General features: G+C 41.1%; 1 protein-coding gene across 2 annotated transcripts in view; it reads left to right on the plus strand.

Annotated features, from left to right (window-relative positions):
- LOC119228322 (inactive dipeptidyl peptidase 10-like) overlaps positions 1–16,597 on the plus strand; it is a 188,268-nt gene that overhangs the window by 66,838 nt on the left and 104,833 nt on the right. The window contains exon 1 of one of the 2 annotated variants that reach the window (XM_037487688.2): positions 8,145–8,857. The exons of the other annotated variant lie outside the window; for it this stretch is intronic. Within the exon in view, the coding sequence (XP_037343585.2) occupies positions 8,807–8,857 (51 nt within the window). The 5' untranslated portion in view covers positions 8,145–8,806. Of the gene's footprint in view, positions 1–8,144; positions 8,858–16,597 lie in introns of those variants that run through there. 2 annotated transcript variants of the gene reach the window in all.

Below are 16,597 nucleotides of genomic sequence, written 5' to 3' on the forward strand. Positions count from 1 at the left end.
TTCAGTGCTAGAAATTCAATCACCTTTTTTGATTTACTTCCATACTCTCGTTTCAGGTCACTTACCCTTCCTCATGTGTCACCAGTCTGATAGTGTTCCCTAATTCCTGATTGTGTCCACCTGTTCCCCATTCCCCCTCCATGTGTATTAATAGTCTGCGTCTCCCTTTGTCCTGTACCAGTGTGTTCGTTTTTGGCCATAGGTCCACGCTGTACAGTCGCGCCACAGGTTCCCATTGTATTGACCAGGTTCTCTTGTCTGCGCCAGCGCCTTCACGCGAGTGTTTTTGATTTCGTTAAAGTTTTGTACCATAGGTTTAGAGGTAAAGTTTTTCATAGTTGTTTGTTTTCCTCCGTAAGGAGTGATTTTGTTTTGTGACGTTTCCGCGATGAAGGTAATAGCCTGTTTGTTTTCCTCCGTAAGGAGCACTTTTTGTTTTGTGACGTTGCCTCCGTCGATAGAGTGCGTTTGTTATTTTGAAAAAAAGCCTTTTTGTTTTCCTCCTAGAGTGGAGTGACTTTTGTTTTCCTCCTAGAGTGGAGTGACTTTTGTTTTGATAATCTTTATAGCCACACTTCTTCCCGATCTATTATTGGAAGAAGTGTGACCTAGATTAACTACATAGCCTGCATTTGACTCTGTCTTGGAGGACCACGGCTGTATTAATAAAAGTACCTCACGTACTGAAAACACCCTGCGCCTGACATTCATAATATCAAAGAAAGACTATTATGATTGTTGTACTCAGTACTTAAACTCAGCTACTGAACACAGTCTCTCCTAGTGGTCATCTTCACCAGGACCAGGTTTTAGGCAGCGCTCCAGCCATATCCATTTTCATCGGCATTCATTCATTGATACCTACTAATCTTTCTCTTGCACTCAGCGGACATAACTTAAAAACACAAATCCTTTCACCTGTATTTATTTTATATAACTTTTGTTCTTGTGCTGTCAACCATGATTACAATCAGCTCTATCACAGCTCCTCAGCATCTTACTCCTCACCAAACTGCATCTCGCCCTTCTGCTGTGCCTGTGCTATTACCGCATAGAGATCTAAATTGCTGGCTGTGTCCTGGCTGCTCGTCAATCCAGGTAAGAGCTGCCTTCCAACGTCCCGTTCAGAGAACTCCCAGGGAAGAAGTGTTTTTTTTTTCTCCATAACATTAGATTTGAATACTTTGGGGGCTATTGTGAACAGAATTGGAGGGGGTGTGTTTGTGTGTTCAGGCCTGACTGTCTTCAATGTCAAGGTCACAATGATCATTCCTCACCCATGGCTGTGAAACTTGATAGCTGTGGAACCCTTGTTTGGGTGCGGGTGTGTTTGTGATTAAAGCGAATGACCTGTGAAGACATAGCAAAAGCATAGTGTGTTTCATCTGCTCTCCGACCTGCACTGTACTTGACTTGGTGTGTGCTTTATTCTTGTTATTTCTTCATGTAATTATTTCCAATAGAACGATTGATTAAAATGATGAAGTATTGATTTCATCTGATTTATGGGTATCAAACTAAAGTTTAACTGCTGAACTTTCGAGCTAAATACTGTTTATTTAGTGAATTTGCCATGCGCTAACATTGGCCCAATTCGGGAAAACCTCAATCGTTGTCGTAAACACTATTTCTTTGGTGATATTCACGTGTTAACAGAATTGCCAAAATTACCACAAACATGTGGGAGCCTAGTTCTGAAATAAAGAGAATTTGACGTGTATGAATTAAAGTTACTTACGTTTCGGTGGCGATCGCCATGGAAATGACATCAAAGCCCAAGTCAGCTAAATACTGTACTTCAGTCAACCAGCAGTAACAGAGTGGAGAGGTACCATGCACAATGAAACTGAGTACATGTTTGAGAGGCCGCAGCAGCCACGGAAACTGAGTGACTTTCAACCCTATTCAGAAATTGTCAGTGCAGTATATTTTGAATTTTAGCTCAGTTTCTGCTTTAGTCAATGATGACCAAAGACTTTATTTGCCCTTACAGTTATTAATAAGCCACTAAACCCTTCCAGATATCCAGAAGTATTTTCTTTTGTTAACTATATACTCGGGTTTCTTTCAGCCCCTCAAAGAAAATATTAGTTTGTATGTAAGCTGATGCAACTCAGCCGTGACCTGAGTTAAAGCACCAGCAACAGTGTGCTGCTGAGCTTCACGACACTTCTGTTTAAGTTGCTTCATTCAATTCATAGCCTAGGTAGGGAAAGTGAACATTTTGGCACAAATGTAGTCTCCTATCTATGTTTGGACTGTCAGACAACACCGTTACTGTGCAGAATTAAATCCTTGTGCATGTACTTAGTGTAAAGGCACACAAAGAGGACAATATATGGTTGCTTTAAAAAATTGTTGGATTAAAGGAGGATTAATGGGAGACACAATAACCGTGTTTAGTGTTAACCAGTTTATCTTTGTGATACAGCGAGCTGCTTAATCTCCAGAAGGATGAGACAGAAACACATTCTCACTCCTAGCTTGACCTTCAGACACACAAAGATGTGCATATTGATGTAAAGTTTGTTTTGAATTGAATCCAAAATGGCAAGATCCAACTTCCAACAAAAATATTCTGTCCCGGTGTTCATTCACAATGAGATGTGCTGAGTCTCGATGGGATGTGCTCAGTTATGGGATGTGTGGGAGTGTGGAGTTTCTCCGGCTAAGCCACATGGCGTTGGGGTCATGAAACTTTCATGTGCGACCCGGCGGTGTGGAGTTCCAAGATATCTGCGCTAAATTGCCCCAGGGTCATAAATACTTCATCAACAGCGGACACCTCAGTAGAACACCTCCCTGGGGCTTTCTCACGTCCACTCTGTCTCCCCAGTTTCCTCCTACCTCATCCACCTCTCTCCATTCACACACACCTTGTCTCCACCACTGTGTTTAAAGTATTTCACCCCCACAACTATTCTCTCTCTCTCTCTCTACCTTATAACTCACACCTCACCTTCATATTTGATCACACACTCATGTATAAAGTCACTGCCTAGGGAGAGGTTAAACATGTTCAGCTATTAACAAAAGAAAAGAGCCAATGAAAACTCTAACTTCATATTTATTGAAAAAGAAACCCATCAAATTCACCAGAGATCTCCCAACCCACTGCCTTTCATCTTGCCTGTTTAAATGGAATGCTGTTGCCTTTATTCTCACAACTTCATGCTTTGGTTGTTTTTGAAGTGGCACTGAGAGCCGTATTTGCTCAAAGATTCTCAGCTGACCCAAAACAAGCTGGAGAACAAACACACCTCGAGAATTACCAGAACCTGCAGCCACCCTTCTGCAATTCTTGTGGCTGTAACTCAGACGTGTGAGTAGACTTAGATCCAGCAGTGAATATGCAGTAAGTCATTAATTATTCATCTGAAAGGGAGATTGCACCTGAGGAGGGACCGAAGAGTTGGTGCTAGGCTTCCACGACAACGTCCTTTGGTTTCTTCAGTTTTCAAAAAAACAAACAATAAATTACATTTGTGTACAAACTTATAAAAGACAAAGGAAACAATGAATTTAGAATATATCAAAATGAACTAAATTGACACAGAAAATGAAATAAAAAATCATACACAACATTTTAGAATAATGCAAACTATCAAAGATTCGGGGTCACAGTATTGGTAAAGCAAAGCATTTTACTTCCCTCTATGGTTATTTCCATAGCTCATAACAATCTTACAATATTCTGTGCAACAACAAGTTCTGTATGTGGAAGTCTATTGGACTCGAGAAATTTTATAGCAGCTTGTTTATCGTCTTTCAGCTGCAGCGCGCTCCATTAATATTCATCCAATTTCACATATAGTTGATTAATAACAAGACAAAATATCACCTAAGCAAAACTGTTTTTTTAGTTATATAGGTCCACAAAACTAAGTGACACCTTTACAGACAGCAGACACAAGCAGCAAGATAATGCACGGTGACATGTTGTAGTCCTAGTAAGTTTAGCAGATAGAGTCCAGCATTACGACAGTGCTTATAGAGGACTAACTAATGTACAAACAACCTTTCCCTCTCGATGAAAGCAATCCACTAAAGTTTATCAGATGGATTCATAATCCGAGCAGATTCAATGTGTGCAATGCTGCCTGTTCCAAATAGGTAAACATCATTAGTCTCTCCCCGAAAGTGGTTTGCACGTCCAAAGGTCAAATGGTATTCATGCTAATTTGAGCTCTGCTAAGTCATTCGACACACCCACAAAGAATGAAGCAGACTTTTTTTTTGTACTTGCTTTTCACCTAAACTTCAAACACTTTCATTGATCTTCAAGGACAACGGTTGCATGCTCTTTGCATATCGGTTACACAGTGCACTGTAGTGTTGTTACCTCTGACTCTCCTGCTTCGGAGCTTGTGTCGAAATATGAACCAGTGCAAGGCGAAGCAAATGTATCGGTAATTGGTTCGTTTGGTGCTGATCACGTGATCAGTGACGTCCGAAGTTTCATTCCGGTGCACAGTTACGTGACCGCTTCGATTTGATTCAAATGGGTGCGAAACAGGGTTCAGGCTTGTCTGTCTGATACACTCAAAGTCAGTGTTGTTGTGAGTAGCAAAGAGCAAATTTACAATGGAACCTTTTGGCAAAGAGGTCGCTCCGAGATGTGGGAGCCCTTCTGTTTGATTTCCTCTAACAAGGTTGGCAATAAGCAAGCCAAGTTTGTCACTTGTATTGTGTAAATTTTAATTAATTATGGATATTTATTATATCTCAATAAAAATAATTTCATGCCCCATCCCATGTGTCCACAAGCACCTCAATATCCTGTCATAACAAACCTGTACAATCACTGCCCCTTCCTCTGTCAATCACTTCCCACATTCCAGATTCCAAGTCCCAATGACTGCCATAAACTGTACATGCAGTAGGAAGCACTTGCATATATACATATATACAAATATATATACATATACATATATATCTCGTCTATTAATTATTTTGCTTGTATGATCACAAACATACATGCACAAAGGTGCAGAAAGACACATAGATAAGTGTTTGTTCTACTTATTCCCAATGTACAAAGAATTGAAAAACACAAACAAGGGCACAGTTCAAACCTGAAAAACAATAGTTGTATTCATATAGGAATCCATGTATATATTAGATGATTTATTTGTTCAACTTTTTATAATCATGTTCAACCCACAGAGACTGGGCCAAAATATACTGGTAGGCTATTTGAAACATGCACTACAATTTTTCATTAGCAGAAGTCATCATAGAGTTTGCGATGCATTGAATGAATGAACCTTTTTCCGATACAATTGGCTGGTAAGCTTCACTGGTTCAGAAAGCTTCACTTTGCCATCACTAGTGCACTGTAAAAAAAGTAAACCGGGGAATTACCGCCGACAGGAACCAAAACGTGCAACAATATGCAATGACACGACAGAGGTCACCAGGCACACAGGGCTTGAATACACAAGAGAGGTGCAGGTGATTGGACACAGGTGGAAACAATCAGACACGGCAGACAATCACAGGACAAGGCAGGAAGCGAAGCTAACCCCAGGAACACGAGACATGAAACTACAAAATAAAACAGGAAGAAGACCCAATCCGTGACAGAAACCCTTTTAATAAAGGGATATCATGAAATATTCTGCAGCGAAAAACTGTTTTTCTATAGATTTTCTCTGTATTATTACAATCAAACACCTTTAATAAAGTTATATCACCAAACGTTTTGCAGTAAAACACTATTATTTTACAGATTGGTCCTGTAGTTGCCAGCCCATCGCAGGGCTAACACAGCAACAAACAACCATTCTCATCCACACACCTACAGGCAATTTAGAGTCACCAAATAACCTACTTGGAGGGTGGGCTGAAGTACCTGGGGAGAACCCACGCAGACATGGGGAGAATATGCACTGAGCGAAGTCGTACCCAGGACCTTCTTACTGTGAGGCGACAGTGCTAACCACCACACCAGCGTGCCGCCAACAACATAAACTGTATATATGTATATATATAAACACAATACCCTATATTAAAGGTGTTTCATAATACTACAGGAAAAATCTATGAAATAAATTAGTTTCTCTGTAAAATTGTTAGCGAAAATTCCTGTAAATTTATGGTTCTCGCACTTTATTCGAAATAATGCTGCAAGTCATTTGACTGCTATTTTACCTGATTTGAATGTAATTCAAGAAAACAGTTAAATACTTACAGTATTCCGTAAAAAAAAATCAGAAAAATATTTAATTTATCATCATTGGCATAACAATTAAATTTACAGTTGGACTGTTCAGTTACAGATAATCTGTATTTACAGAATTTGTACATAATTAAAAAAAGGAAAAATTACTGTAAAAATAAGTTATTTTCCGCAACAATAGGATCGTTTTTAAACAGTGTGTGTTTATTTTATAATTTCACGTCTTTGACATTCAAAAGGTACAGCAGGTCAAACACAGAATGTCAATATTTGAGCATCTTTGTATTGAGAAAGAGGGATGTTCCTTTTGTCCTCAGTGCCACTATGAAGGTCTTTTGGCGGCAGTTCTCCCAATTCCTTGACATATTTCACGGGAGATTTCCTCTGTATTGTCACTGTGTGGTGGGTGAAAGCTAATGCCCAAGTTCAGGTTTGAAAACCAAGAGAGTAGCTCATCCTTGAACTGCACCAGGGTCCTAGTGGGCTCAACAAGTCCACAGCTCCTTCATGCCGTTGGTTCTTGGTGATTGATGCAAATTTCTATACAGCTAAATATACAGAGATTTACAAAGGTAACTAAAGCATCCTCAGCTCCGTATGCATCCCTCTTAGCATATGGAAACATTGTAACAACATAGTAGAATTAATCATTAAAGGCAAATGCGAGTTGTGCATTTAAAAACTGGGCCTTCGGTGATGTCCTACACAGATCTCCCTGAATGAATCCACCTCTGTGCCTATGACAGGCTCGCGAGCGTCTGGGTTGGCTGACCTCTTCTAAGGTGTCTAGCTTTTCCAACTCCAAATCTGATTGTCCACTCTTTAGTTTCCTTTCACTTTACAGTTGAAACAATCAACATTATTAAATGTAAAATAAATAAATACAGACTATTTGGGCCTGGGTGCTCCTTCCATTCCTATAATTATTTTTCATGAACTGGAAAGGAACAAAGAGCCCATTGAGTGACCATGAATATTAAGAGATTCACATTGAACCATAAAAATTCTGATTACATGAATAAACTTTCTTCATTTGTGGTTGAACAGTATAGTTGCCAAAATTGAACAATTAAACTGTTGCAGGTTTATCTGTCCAATTTTCCTTGAAGTAAAACGATAAGGTATTTCAAACAGACTAAATGGACGACATGAAACACATTTCTGAAAATCCTTTTAAAATGCTACCCCTTAGAGGCAAAGATCTGCAATATTGCATAGTCACAAGTGGTGTTTATGAATACACATATTCTTCAGTTGAAAACCAGTCAACTGGGCACATTCTTTGCTTTGTAGCTAAGCTTTGCATTTCAACCACAAATACATGTATCGAATAATAACACCACAATTGAAAAATAAACTTTATTATCATTGTTTTTTTTTTGTTTATTGCCGTTGAATTAATCAACATATCATTTAGTTGTAAAATTAATATCAGGTTTAGTAGTCTTTTACTAGTGGACGAATGGAAGTTCAAGATTCAGTTGATTGGAACAATGACATAGCCAGAATACTAAAGTTAAGTACAAGTACCTTCACAGAGTGAATTGGATTAATGTAGTTTTTTGTATCCTTCACTTAGTGTTTTTATTTATGGCAGTCAGCCTGCTTAAGTTCTAACAACTAACGATCACTAAAAGCTTTGTGGCTCACAGTCAACCTTCAAATGCTTCAAATCAAAATCAAACCTTCAAATCGATATAAGATATCGATCCTTTTCTGGCAGGGACATGAAAGACAGCTTCACATCGCAGCCTCCGGTTCTGTGTGATTTGATAAAGTGGCTTCCTGCAAACCAAAATGCCTCTCATAAGCTGAGCTGTTTGATATAGCGGGTTCACTATAGGTTTCACTTCACTGCTAAGTACTCTGAAGGCCTGTCCCAATTACCTATGTAGCCTGCACGAGCAGACAGCGAGCCGGCGCGTCAACCTGTATTCCTGTATATCCTGTATTATATAAACACAACAGGATTCTCTGTTGGAGGAGAAGCAGCAGCCTCACTGACAACACTGCCTGGTGGAAAAAGCAGAGGCTGTTCACTGGGCTTTCAGCACCGCGGACAGCTCCGGGCGCGATGTCAGCATCCATTAACAAAAGTGTCACGCTGCGCCTAAAGGAACGTCTGCACACCCGGCGACAACAGTTCACACCGTCACTTCTTGTTCTCTGTGCTGCTACCCGCTTCTCAAAATCACACCATCATTGAGACGGGGGGTGTTGAGCTCACCGCTTCCTCTCAACCAGCACCTCCTTCCTCACACAGCCGTGCGGGGGGGCAGATGTAGAGATGTAAGAGCAACTCTCTCGGTTCCGTGATGAGCGTGTCCGCAACTCTCCTCCCCTCCACGCCAATCCGGGCCAGGGGCTGATGTGCGTTGGCTTATCTTGTCAGACGCTCGAGCTCAAGACCTCGCAGATAATTAATCGTGACGGATCAGTCCGTCCCCCCTCCCTACAGCCTCCTCACCCGCTCCCACCCGTTTAAGATTCCGCAGTTGACAAGACGGCGCTCTGCTCACCGCCGCATCCTGCCCGCTCCTGACTTTTGTTTTATCTTTTCGCGGAAAACCTGGATATTGGAGGCTTTCTTTTAAACAAGTTCCTGGATCACACGAGGAGCTTACAATGACCGCCACCAAGGAGCAGCCGAACCAAAGGCAGAATCAGCCGGATGAGGTGAGCTCTTGGCTTTCTCTGGACGCGGTTTGTAGGTTCCGTTCCACTTTGTGCGTAACGTTCAACTCTATGCAGCCTCTGTTCCGCAAGGTCAGCCCGCTCACCAACACGGAGCCTGCTCTCACGGGCGGTTCACGTGCACGGAGTGATCCAGCATCCGTTCCTTTGCTCTTTTTGCTTTCTTATCACTGCCGGTGTCGGTTCTTTCGGTCCGGGGGGTGGAGGGATGGAGGGGTGGAGGTTTGTGACTGAGGCTGATGCTGCCGCCTTTGAAACGATCAGCCGTGCGCTGATTGTCATCACCGGACATGTTGCACGACACGGGCACATATTATATTACATAGTATATTTGGCGGTACTTTGGGGTCGCCGCCTTGACCGAGAACAGGAGTTAAAAACAAATCTCATTTTAGCCAAAGAGGGGAATAAAATGGCCCTCTATTGAGCGCATTCTACCTTCCAGATAACAGCCACCGGGACTTTAAACTCCGAGTCTGCCTCCGATCCAGCGCCTTCAAACGCTCCTGTTGGGTTGTAGAGGTTAAATCGTTCTAGTCACCTTTTTACACAGGTGGCGTTGTGCACTGCAATTATTTTACCCGCCCAAAGAGTTTTAATGGAAATTACTTGAAAGATCCGGTGTGCGCAACTTGACAATTGCGCATTTATGTTTTGCACCAGCTGAGTCCTCCATCACCATCCCCATAACCATAAATTATTGATTTCCCTTCTCCAAAATGTATTCTGAGTGGTCCTGCAATAGCTTGCAACAACCTCCCACTCAGCCGCAGCTTCTTTCTTTTTACACCTCAAACTCATTCTGAGGGTTTGTTTCAATTTTGGACTCCCCGCTGAGAGCCTGCCGAATATATCCTTGGTGCCCCTAATTGAATTCAGAACCTGTAGCCAGATTACTCCAAGAAATCAAAAAGACCTCGGCCTCATAATTGAGTTCCTGCGCTTAGAATATCAAATGCGCCTCTTGAGATGTCGGTTGAAATACGATAGCTCACGTAGCTTTCAATAGTCCACCGCTCAGTGGCCCTCGGGCCCTCTAAAAGTTATGTTGATTCTGTGTGTGAGCTGACTTAATTAGTGTTGATACTGTACTACTGTGTCCCGCCAGCTGTACGTGGCCGGTAATGTTGTGGTGGACATCATGATTGTTTTGATGCTGTTCTTTTTTTGTGTGACTATGGAAATGTGCAAAACAGTTCAAGGACACCAAGAACAATTTTTTTCAATGTGCAAATTACAAATGTCCTAATCACTTCAAATATTTGAAGACGACAAATGATGTTGAATGATGAAGAGACTAAAATAGCAGCAAGAAATGATCACCACGCTGAGCGGTCAGTTGAAGATGTTGCGTAAGCTTCGGGCAGCATCAGGCCTGTGAGCATGTGGGGTGGAAAGGGTCAGACCAGTGCTTTTACTGTGCCGGGGTTCTGTCAACAATAATAAGTGGAGGACAACACTCAGCCTTTAACATCTTTATAGAGAGTTGTTGTTAAAACCTCTTATTTTAGGTTGCAGTTCAGTACTCTGCAGCTCCAGGGATTCTAGTATTTGATGCTCAGACCAGAACAGGGGACAGTGCACCCCTTCTGCTCATTGACTTTTCTGTCAAATGTCCCAGCTAGAGCAGCGATTTACACTTGCAACCTTCAAGTCATAAGCCCTCTGTATCCTGAGGCGAGTGTGCCCTGAATTAACCGACGGTGAAACATGTTCTGTCCTCAAAAGGATTAAAAGGCAATTACAAAGTTTGAGTCACCAGCTGTGGCACAGACAGGGAACAGACTGCCGTGAAACCCAAGATAGTAGGAATTAGTAAGGAGAAATCACACCGTGTGTGTCTGTGTGTGAGTACGTAGGTGGAACACACACAAGTACCTTTATCCACTCAGATATGATGGATTCAGCAGTCCCCAAGGTAAACTCTATGTATAAAATGGATTAGTTATTAGTTTCTTGACTAGGGTTTGGAATACTTGAGTTTAATATAATTGCTGTTTTTTTTTTGCAAAAATAGTTTGTTAACCATATTTTAAGGTGTGAAATTTTGAAATCTTTGAGGGTTAGCCATGTGTTAGTCTGGTATTGAAGAAGACTTGGCACTCAAGATTGAGACCATTAACCGTCTTTACAATGTTTACTGAGGAAATGAATTTAATGAAAACTACAGTAATTTTCTCATCGACATCTATAGAATTAGTCTAAATTTTGTAAACAGAGGGGTCGTCCGTCATGGTTGTTTGAAAGAATACACATTCAAGCCACTTCTGCATTGGTTTTCACATTGGCCTGGCAGCCACCGTTCACTGAGGAACATATTTTATATTTGGAGTAAACTAGTGGAGTCTATGGTCTGCCTTATGCCAATGCTTGTTATTCTTATATTCTTCTTATCCAAAAAACTCCAAACCCTATCTCACACTTTATGTACATTCTCAATATCTTGAGCCCTCACTCTCAATGTTACACTTCAGGGGGTCTTCAAAAATACATCCACTACGTGTACAGAAGAAGAATATCACCATTGTAGCTAGTTTTTGTTTCCAAATCGACCTTTTTCTATGGAAGCCCATTTCCGCCACAAAAAAAAAAAAGAAGGGTTAAAAAGTCGAAATTATGACTTAAAAAGTCGAAATTATGACTTAAAATATGCGCATGCGCAGCTTCCGTGACGCGGTCACAACGTCGCTGGTTTTGCAATGTATACGCTATCCTTTGTGATGTTGATTCATACACGGAAATTAATACTGTTAGTAATCAGCGATGTGTTTTCTGTATTCCTCAAAGGGGGATGACGTTACAGCAACATCAACATAGCTACTGGTTTTTGAACCTACTGGTTTGGCTACGCGTGCGTGTTTGTTTTGCCCCGACAGCGGCAGATGTTGTCTGCCTCGGTCACCTGATCCGTCACACATTCGCAAACATATTGCTGAAAATGTTCAAAATGCATCCCATATCCAATGCAGCGATTACGATTGTATAAGTGAGCACTACATCACTGCCACGTATAAAGAAATACAGAACATACAAGAACATACATTTATTAAAAGATCGCCGCAACCTGGATTCGACCCATGCAGTCGAGCAAAACAGAAACACTTTATTAGACAGCGGCGCTACGCCGTCGGCCAACCGAGCTGTCCGGTGCCGCTGCTGATTTCAATACGTCTTATAAAGTTGCACATCGTCAGTGGCAAGAAAACCTTTTGGTTCAGGGTGAGCCAAGACAACTGGTTTGGTGGCGTATCATGGAACACTTCCAAACATGTGTATCGATACTTTTTTCGCGAGGCTGCAGCCTGGAACAACCGAAACATTTGGACATAAGAGGATTTTATGTTCAGACAGTGATACAGTGACGTGCATCACAGACATTTAAGAAAGTAATTCAAGAAAATATATATTAATGAAAGATCGCCACAACCTGGATTCGAACCATGTCGAGCAAAATAACAACATATCCAGGACGGATGCCTTACGCCATCGGCTACTGGAGCTTAAAGGCTTTACGGCTGTTTTTTTGTACTTGTCAAATAATTGCACATCGTCAGTGGCTAGAAAACCGTTTGACCTTTGGAAGCTGCGCATGCGCATATCTTAAGTCATAATTTCGCCTGACTTTTTAAGTCATAATTTCGACTTTTTAAGTCATAATTTCGACTTTCTCACCCTTCTTTTTTTTTTGTGGCGGAAATGGGCTTCCATATTTTTCCCCCAAACTGACTAAAATATATATTTTTTAAAGAAGTCACGTTGCTTCAGGCCACTTTCTCCTGCAAAACCATGAGCTCTTTTGAGGATGCCCTATATTTGCCGTGACTGCTCAATCTAAATGAAAATGCTGTATACATTCCCATTCCCAGCTCACAGTAAAACATAATTGTCTCATGTAAAGCAGCAAGAATGTAAGGAAGAATTACAACCACAAATATCCGGATAGATGCACCCTCTCCAATGACTCCTTGTTTATTCTTTTTGACCAAGCACACATGGCCTGGCCTCTCTGTGTGCAGTGTAGTCTTTGCCCTCATGATGCAATGTAGAGCCCCCAAAATATAATGCTTCCTTTAGCAGATGGTTGTTTGTACATTTTGACTATTTTAGAAGCTCTAAAGAAGATTTCTATCTTTTACCCCACTCTCTCTTATGTATTCAGATTAACTTTATACACAAAGTCAGTGTATCGATTGTAAGGACCGATGCTAAAAATGTGTAACTCATTGTTACATAAACATACTTATGTCACCATTCCAGAGTAAATTACTAAAATGATATTAATGAATAAAGTAAAGTAAAACTTTTTTTAATCTTTTAGCCTTCTGGAAATCTGGATTTTTAATGCAATTTCATTTTGGATCTATGAATATTAATCATTAACCTAAGCCTTCCTAAAAGTGTTAAAAATGTAGTTGGCATTATACATTTGAATCAATATAAAAATGTGCTTTAAATATACAAAGATGTAACATATAAATAATATATGAAATGTACAGTGAGGAAAATAAGTATTTGAACACCCTGCTATTTTGCAAGTTTTTTTTAAACTAAGCAAATGAGTATTTGAACACCTGAGAAAATCAATGTTAATATTTGGTACAGTAGCCTTTGTTTGCAATTACAGATGTCAAACGTTTCCTGTAGTTTTTCACCAGGTTTGCACACACTGCAAGAAGACATTTTGCCCCACTCCTCCACACAGACCTTCTCTAGATCAGTCAGGTTTCTGGGGTTTGAGCTCCCTCCAAAGATTCTCTATTGGGTTTAGGTCTGGAGACTGGCTAGGCCACGCCAGAACCATGATATGCTTCTTACAGAGCCACTCCTTGGTTGTCCTGGCTGTGTGCTTCGGGTCATTGTCATGTTGGAAGACCCAGCCTCGACCCATCTTCAATGCTCTAACTGAGGGAAGGAGGTTGTTCCCCAAAATCTCCCAATACATGGCCCCGGTCATCCTCTCCTTAATACAGTACAGTCGCCCTGTCCCATGTGCAGAAAAACACACCCAAAGCATGATGCTACCACCCCATGTCTCAGGGAAGGAGGTTGTTCCCCGAAATCTCCCAATACATGGCCCCGGCCATCCTCTCCTTAATACAGCACAGTCGCCCTGTCCCATGTGCAGAAAAACACACCCAAAGCATGATGCTACCACCCCATGCTTCACAGTAGGGATGGTGTTCTTGGGATGGTACTCATCATTCTTTTTCCTCCAAACACGCCTAGTGGAAATATGACCAAAAAGTTCAATTTTGGTCTCATCTGACCACATGACTTTCTCCCATGTCTCTTCTGGATCACCCAAATGGCCATTGGCAAAGTTAAGACGGTCCTTGACATGTGCTGGTTTAAGCAGGTGAACCTCCCGTGCCATGCATGATTGCAAACCATGACGTCTTAGTGTATTACCAACAGTAACCTTGGAAACGGTGGTCCCAGCTCTTTTCAGGTCATTGACCAGCTCCTCCCGTGTAGTTCTAGGCTGATTTCTCACCTTTCTTAGGATCATTGAGACCCCACGAGGTGAGATCTTGCATGGAGCCCCAGTCCGAGGGAGATTGACAGTCATGTTCAGCTTCTTCAATTTTCTAATGATTGCTCTAGCCTTTTCCAGCCTTGTGGAGGTGTACAATTTTGTCTCTAGTGTCTTTGGACAACTCTTTGGTTTTGGCCATCTTAGTAGTTGGATTCTTACTGATTGCATGGGGTAGACAGGTGTCTTTATGCAGCTAACAACCTCAAACCGGTGCATCTAATATAGGATAATAAATGGAGTGGAGGTGGACATTTTAAAGGCAGACTAACAGGTCTTTCAGGGTCAGAATTCTAGCTGATAGACAGGTGTTCAAATACTTATTTGCAGCTGTATCATACAAATAAATAGTTAAAAATCATATATTGGGATTTCTGGATTTTTTTTAAAATTATGTCTCTCACAGTGGACATGCACCTACGATGACAATTTCAGACCCCTCCATGATTTCCAATTGGGAGAACTTGCAAAATAGCAGGGTGTTCAAATACTTATTTTCCTTACTGTACATATGCACACACATACATATATGTGTATGTATACTTCATTCCATTAATATTGCTCTCATTAATATTGACAGGGTGGCCCCTGCCAGACCTTTACTCATCATTGGTTTATCAGCTCAGCTTAGATGAAGTGCAGGAGCGTTTCTGGCAAACACGGTTTTCTGCACTTCTAGGACTTATGGTAAGCACTGGGAGCAGGCAGATTGATTTCTCTCCCCAGGGTAGATAATCAAAGGATCATCTAGAAGGGAAGTGATATTGATAGCACTCTACAGAGAGATGGACCACCACATTTATTCACACTGTGAAAAAAAGATGGTTAAAATAAACGGTAAAAGCACTGGCAGCCAGGGTTCCAGATACTCTGGAGATTACGGCAAATAACTGCATGTTAAAAACAGAGTGATCAAAATATATACAACCTTAAAATATTATAGTTAAGACATTTTCGTTAAAGAATGACAAAACTAAATTACTAATACAATCAGTTATATCTGGCATACCGTACATCCTCAAATAGTGGCGGGGGCTTTTATTTACATAGGCTGCACAGCGCACCGGCCTGTATTTGGGGCAGGCTTGTATTAGGGGCAGGCCTTTATTTATTAGTTACCGGTATCTTCTGTTATAGAATTGTATTATATAAATAAAATAATGGGCATAATTACAGTAGGCTAATATCATTCATTGCATATGCGTTTAGCACTTTCTGCAACCATTTACCGATAGGCTACCGGTAGAATGAAACCAGTAGACCTATAGCTAATCAACTTTCTGGAGACTAACCATTTAGAAATGAATCAGTAATAAACCATGGTGTCAGTCTTAAGAAACATCGTTAATTGCAGATATTTTCCAATGTTCTCAATTACAATCAAGCAAGTCAAAAATTCACTCTGCAAAAAAAAAGTTTAGCGCGTATAGTCCTCCTTGTCGTTCTTCTCATCCTGGGCTACTTGCATGCAGTTCTCCTCCCCCCACTGCCGGAGCTGCGCCAGCGCATCCCTACCAGCGGCGCATGGCTGTCCGCTTTGAAGCAATGGATGAGATCATCTTCACTCCAGTCATCTTTCAGTGTCAGTCCACAAACTTTGACGGACTTTCGGATCATGTCCTTGTCCAGCTTCTCCCAGGCAGCGACCACCCAGTTCACGAGCAGGGGCTCTCATGTTACCTCCAGCAGTATACTCTTTACTTTTAAGTTTTTTTTAATTTATTTTTTTTACCCCCGGCCTCTATTTGGGGCCCGGCCTTTATTTGTCCGTATCGACCGCGCCCCCGGCTACTATCTGAAGCCCGGGCTCTAATTGAATCCCGGTCTTTATTTGAGGATTTACGGTAATAAAAATGTGTTTTTATGGCTATGTGGCTATGTTAGCCACATGTATTTAGTTGAGAATATGGCAAAATAAAAAAAATCCAACCAAATTAACATGCTTGCGCTACTTTTGTGCATGGTAATTGTCGTCAATAATTTGCAAGACTGTTATTTAATGGCACAATAAGAAGGACGACAATTTGGAAGTATCTGTCTATGTCTGTTGTATTTTCTTATAGTTTGGGATATTTCTGGACCTAACATCCAAGGGGAAACTATAAAAACAGACAAAGCCCAAAAATATACTACGGTAGAGTACAGGAATAGTTTCTGGTGAAAGTATTCAACTTGTTCTCTCTTTAGTT

Source organism: Pungitius pungitius, chromosome 10, assembly GCF_949316345.1.
Source record: "Pungitius pungitius chromosome 10, fPunPun2.1, whole genome shotgun sequence".
Lineage (NCBI taxonomy): Eukaryota > Metazoa > Chordata > Actinopteri > Perciformes > Gasterosteidae > Pungitius > Pungitius pungitius.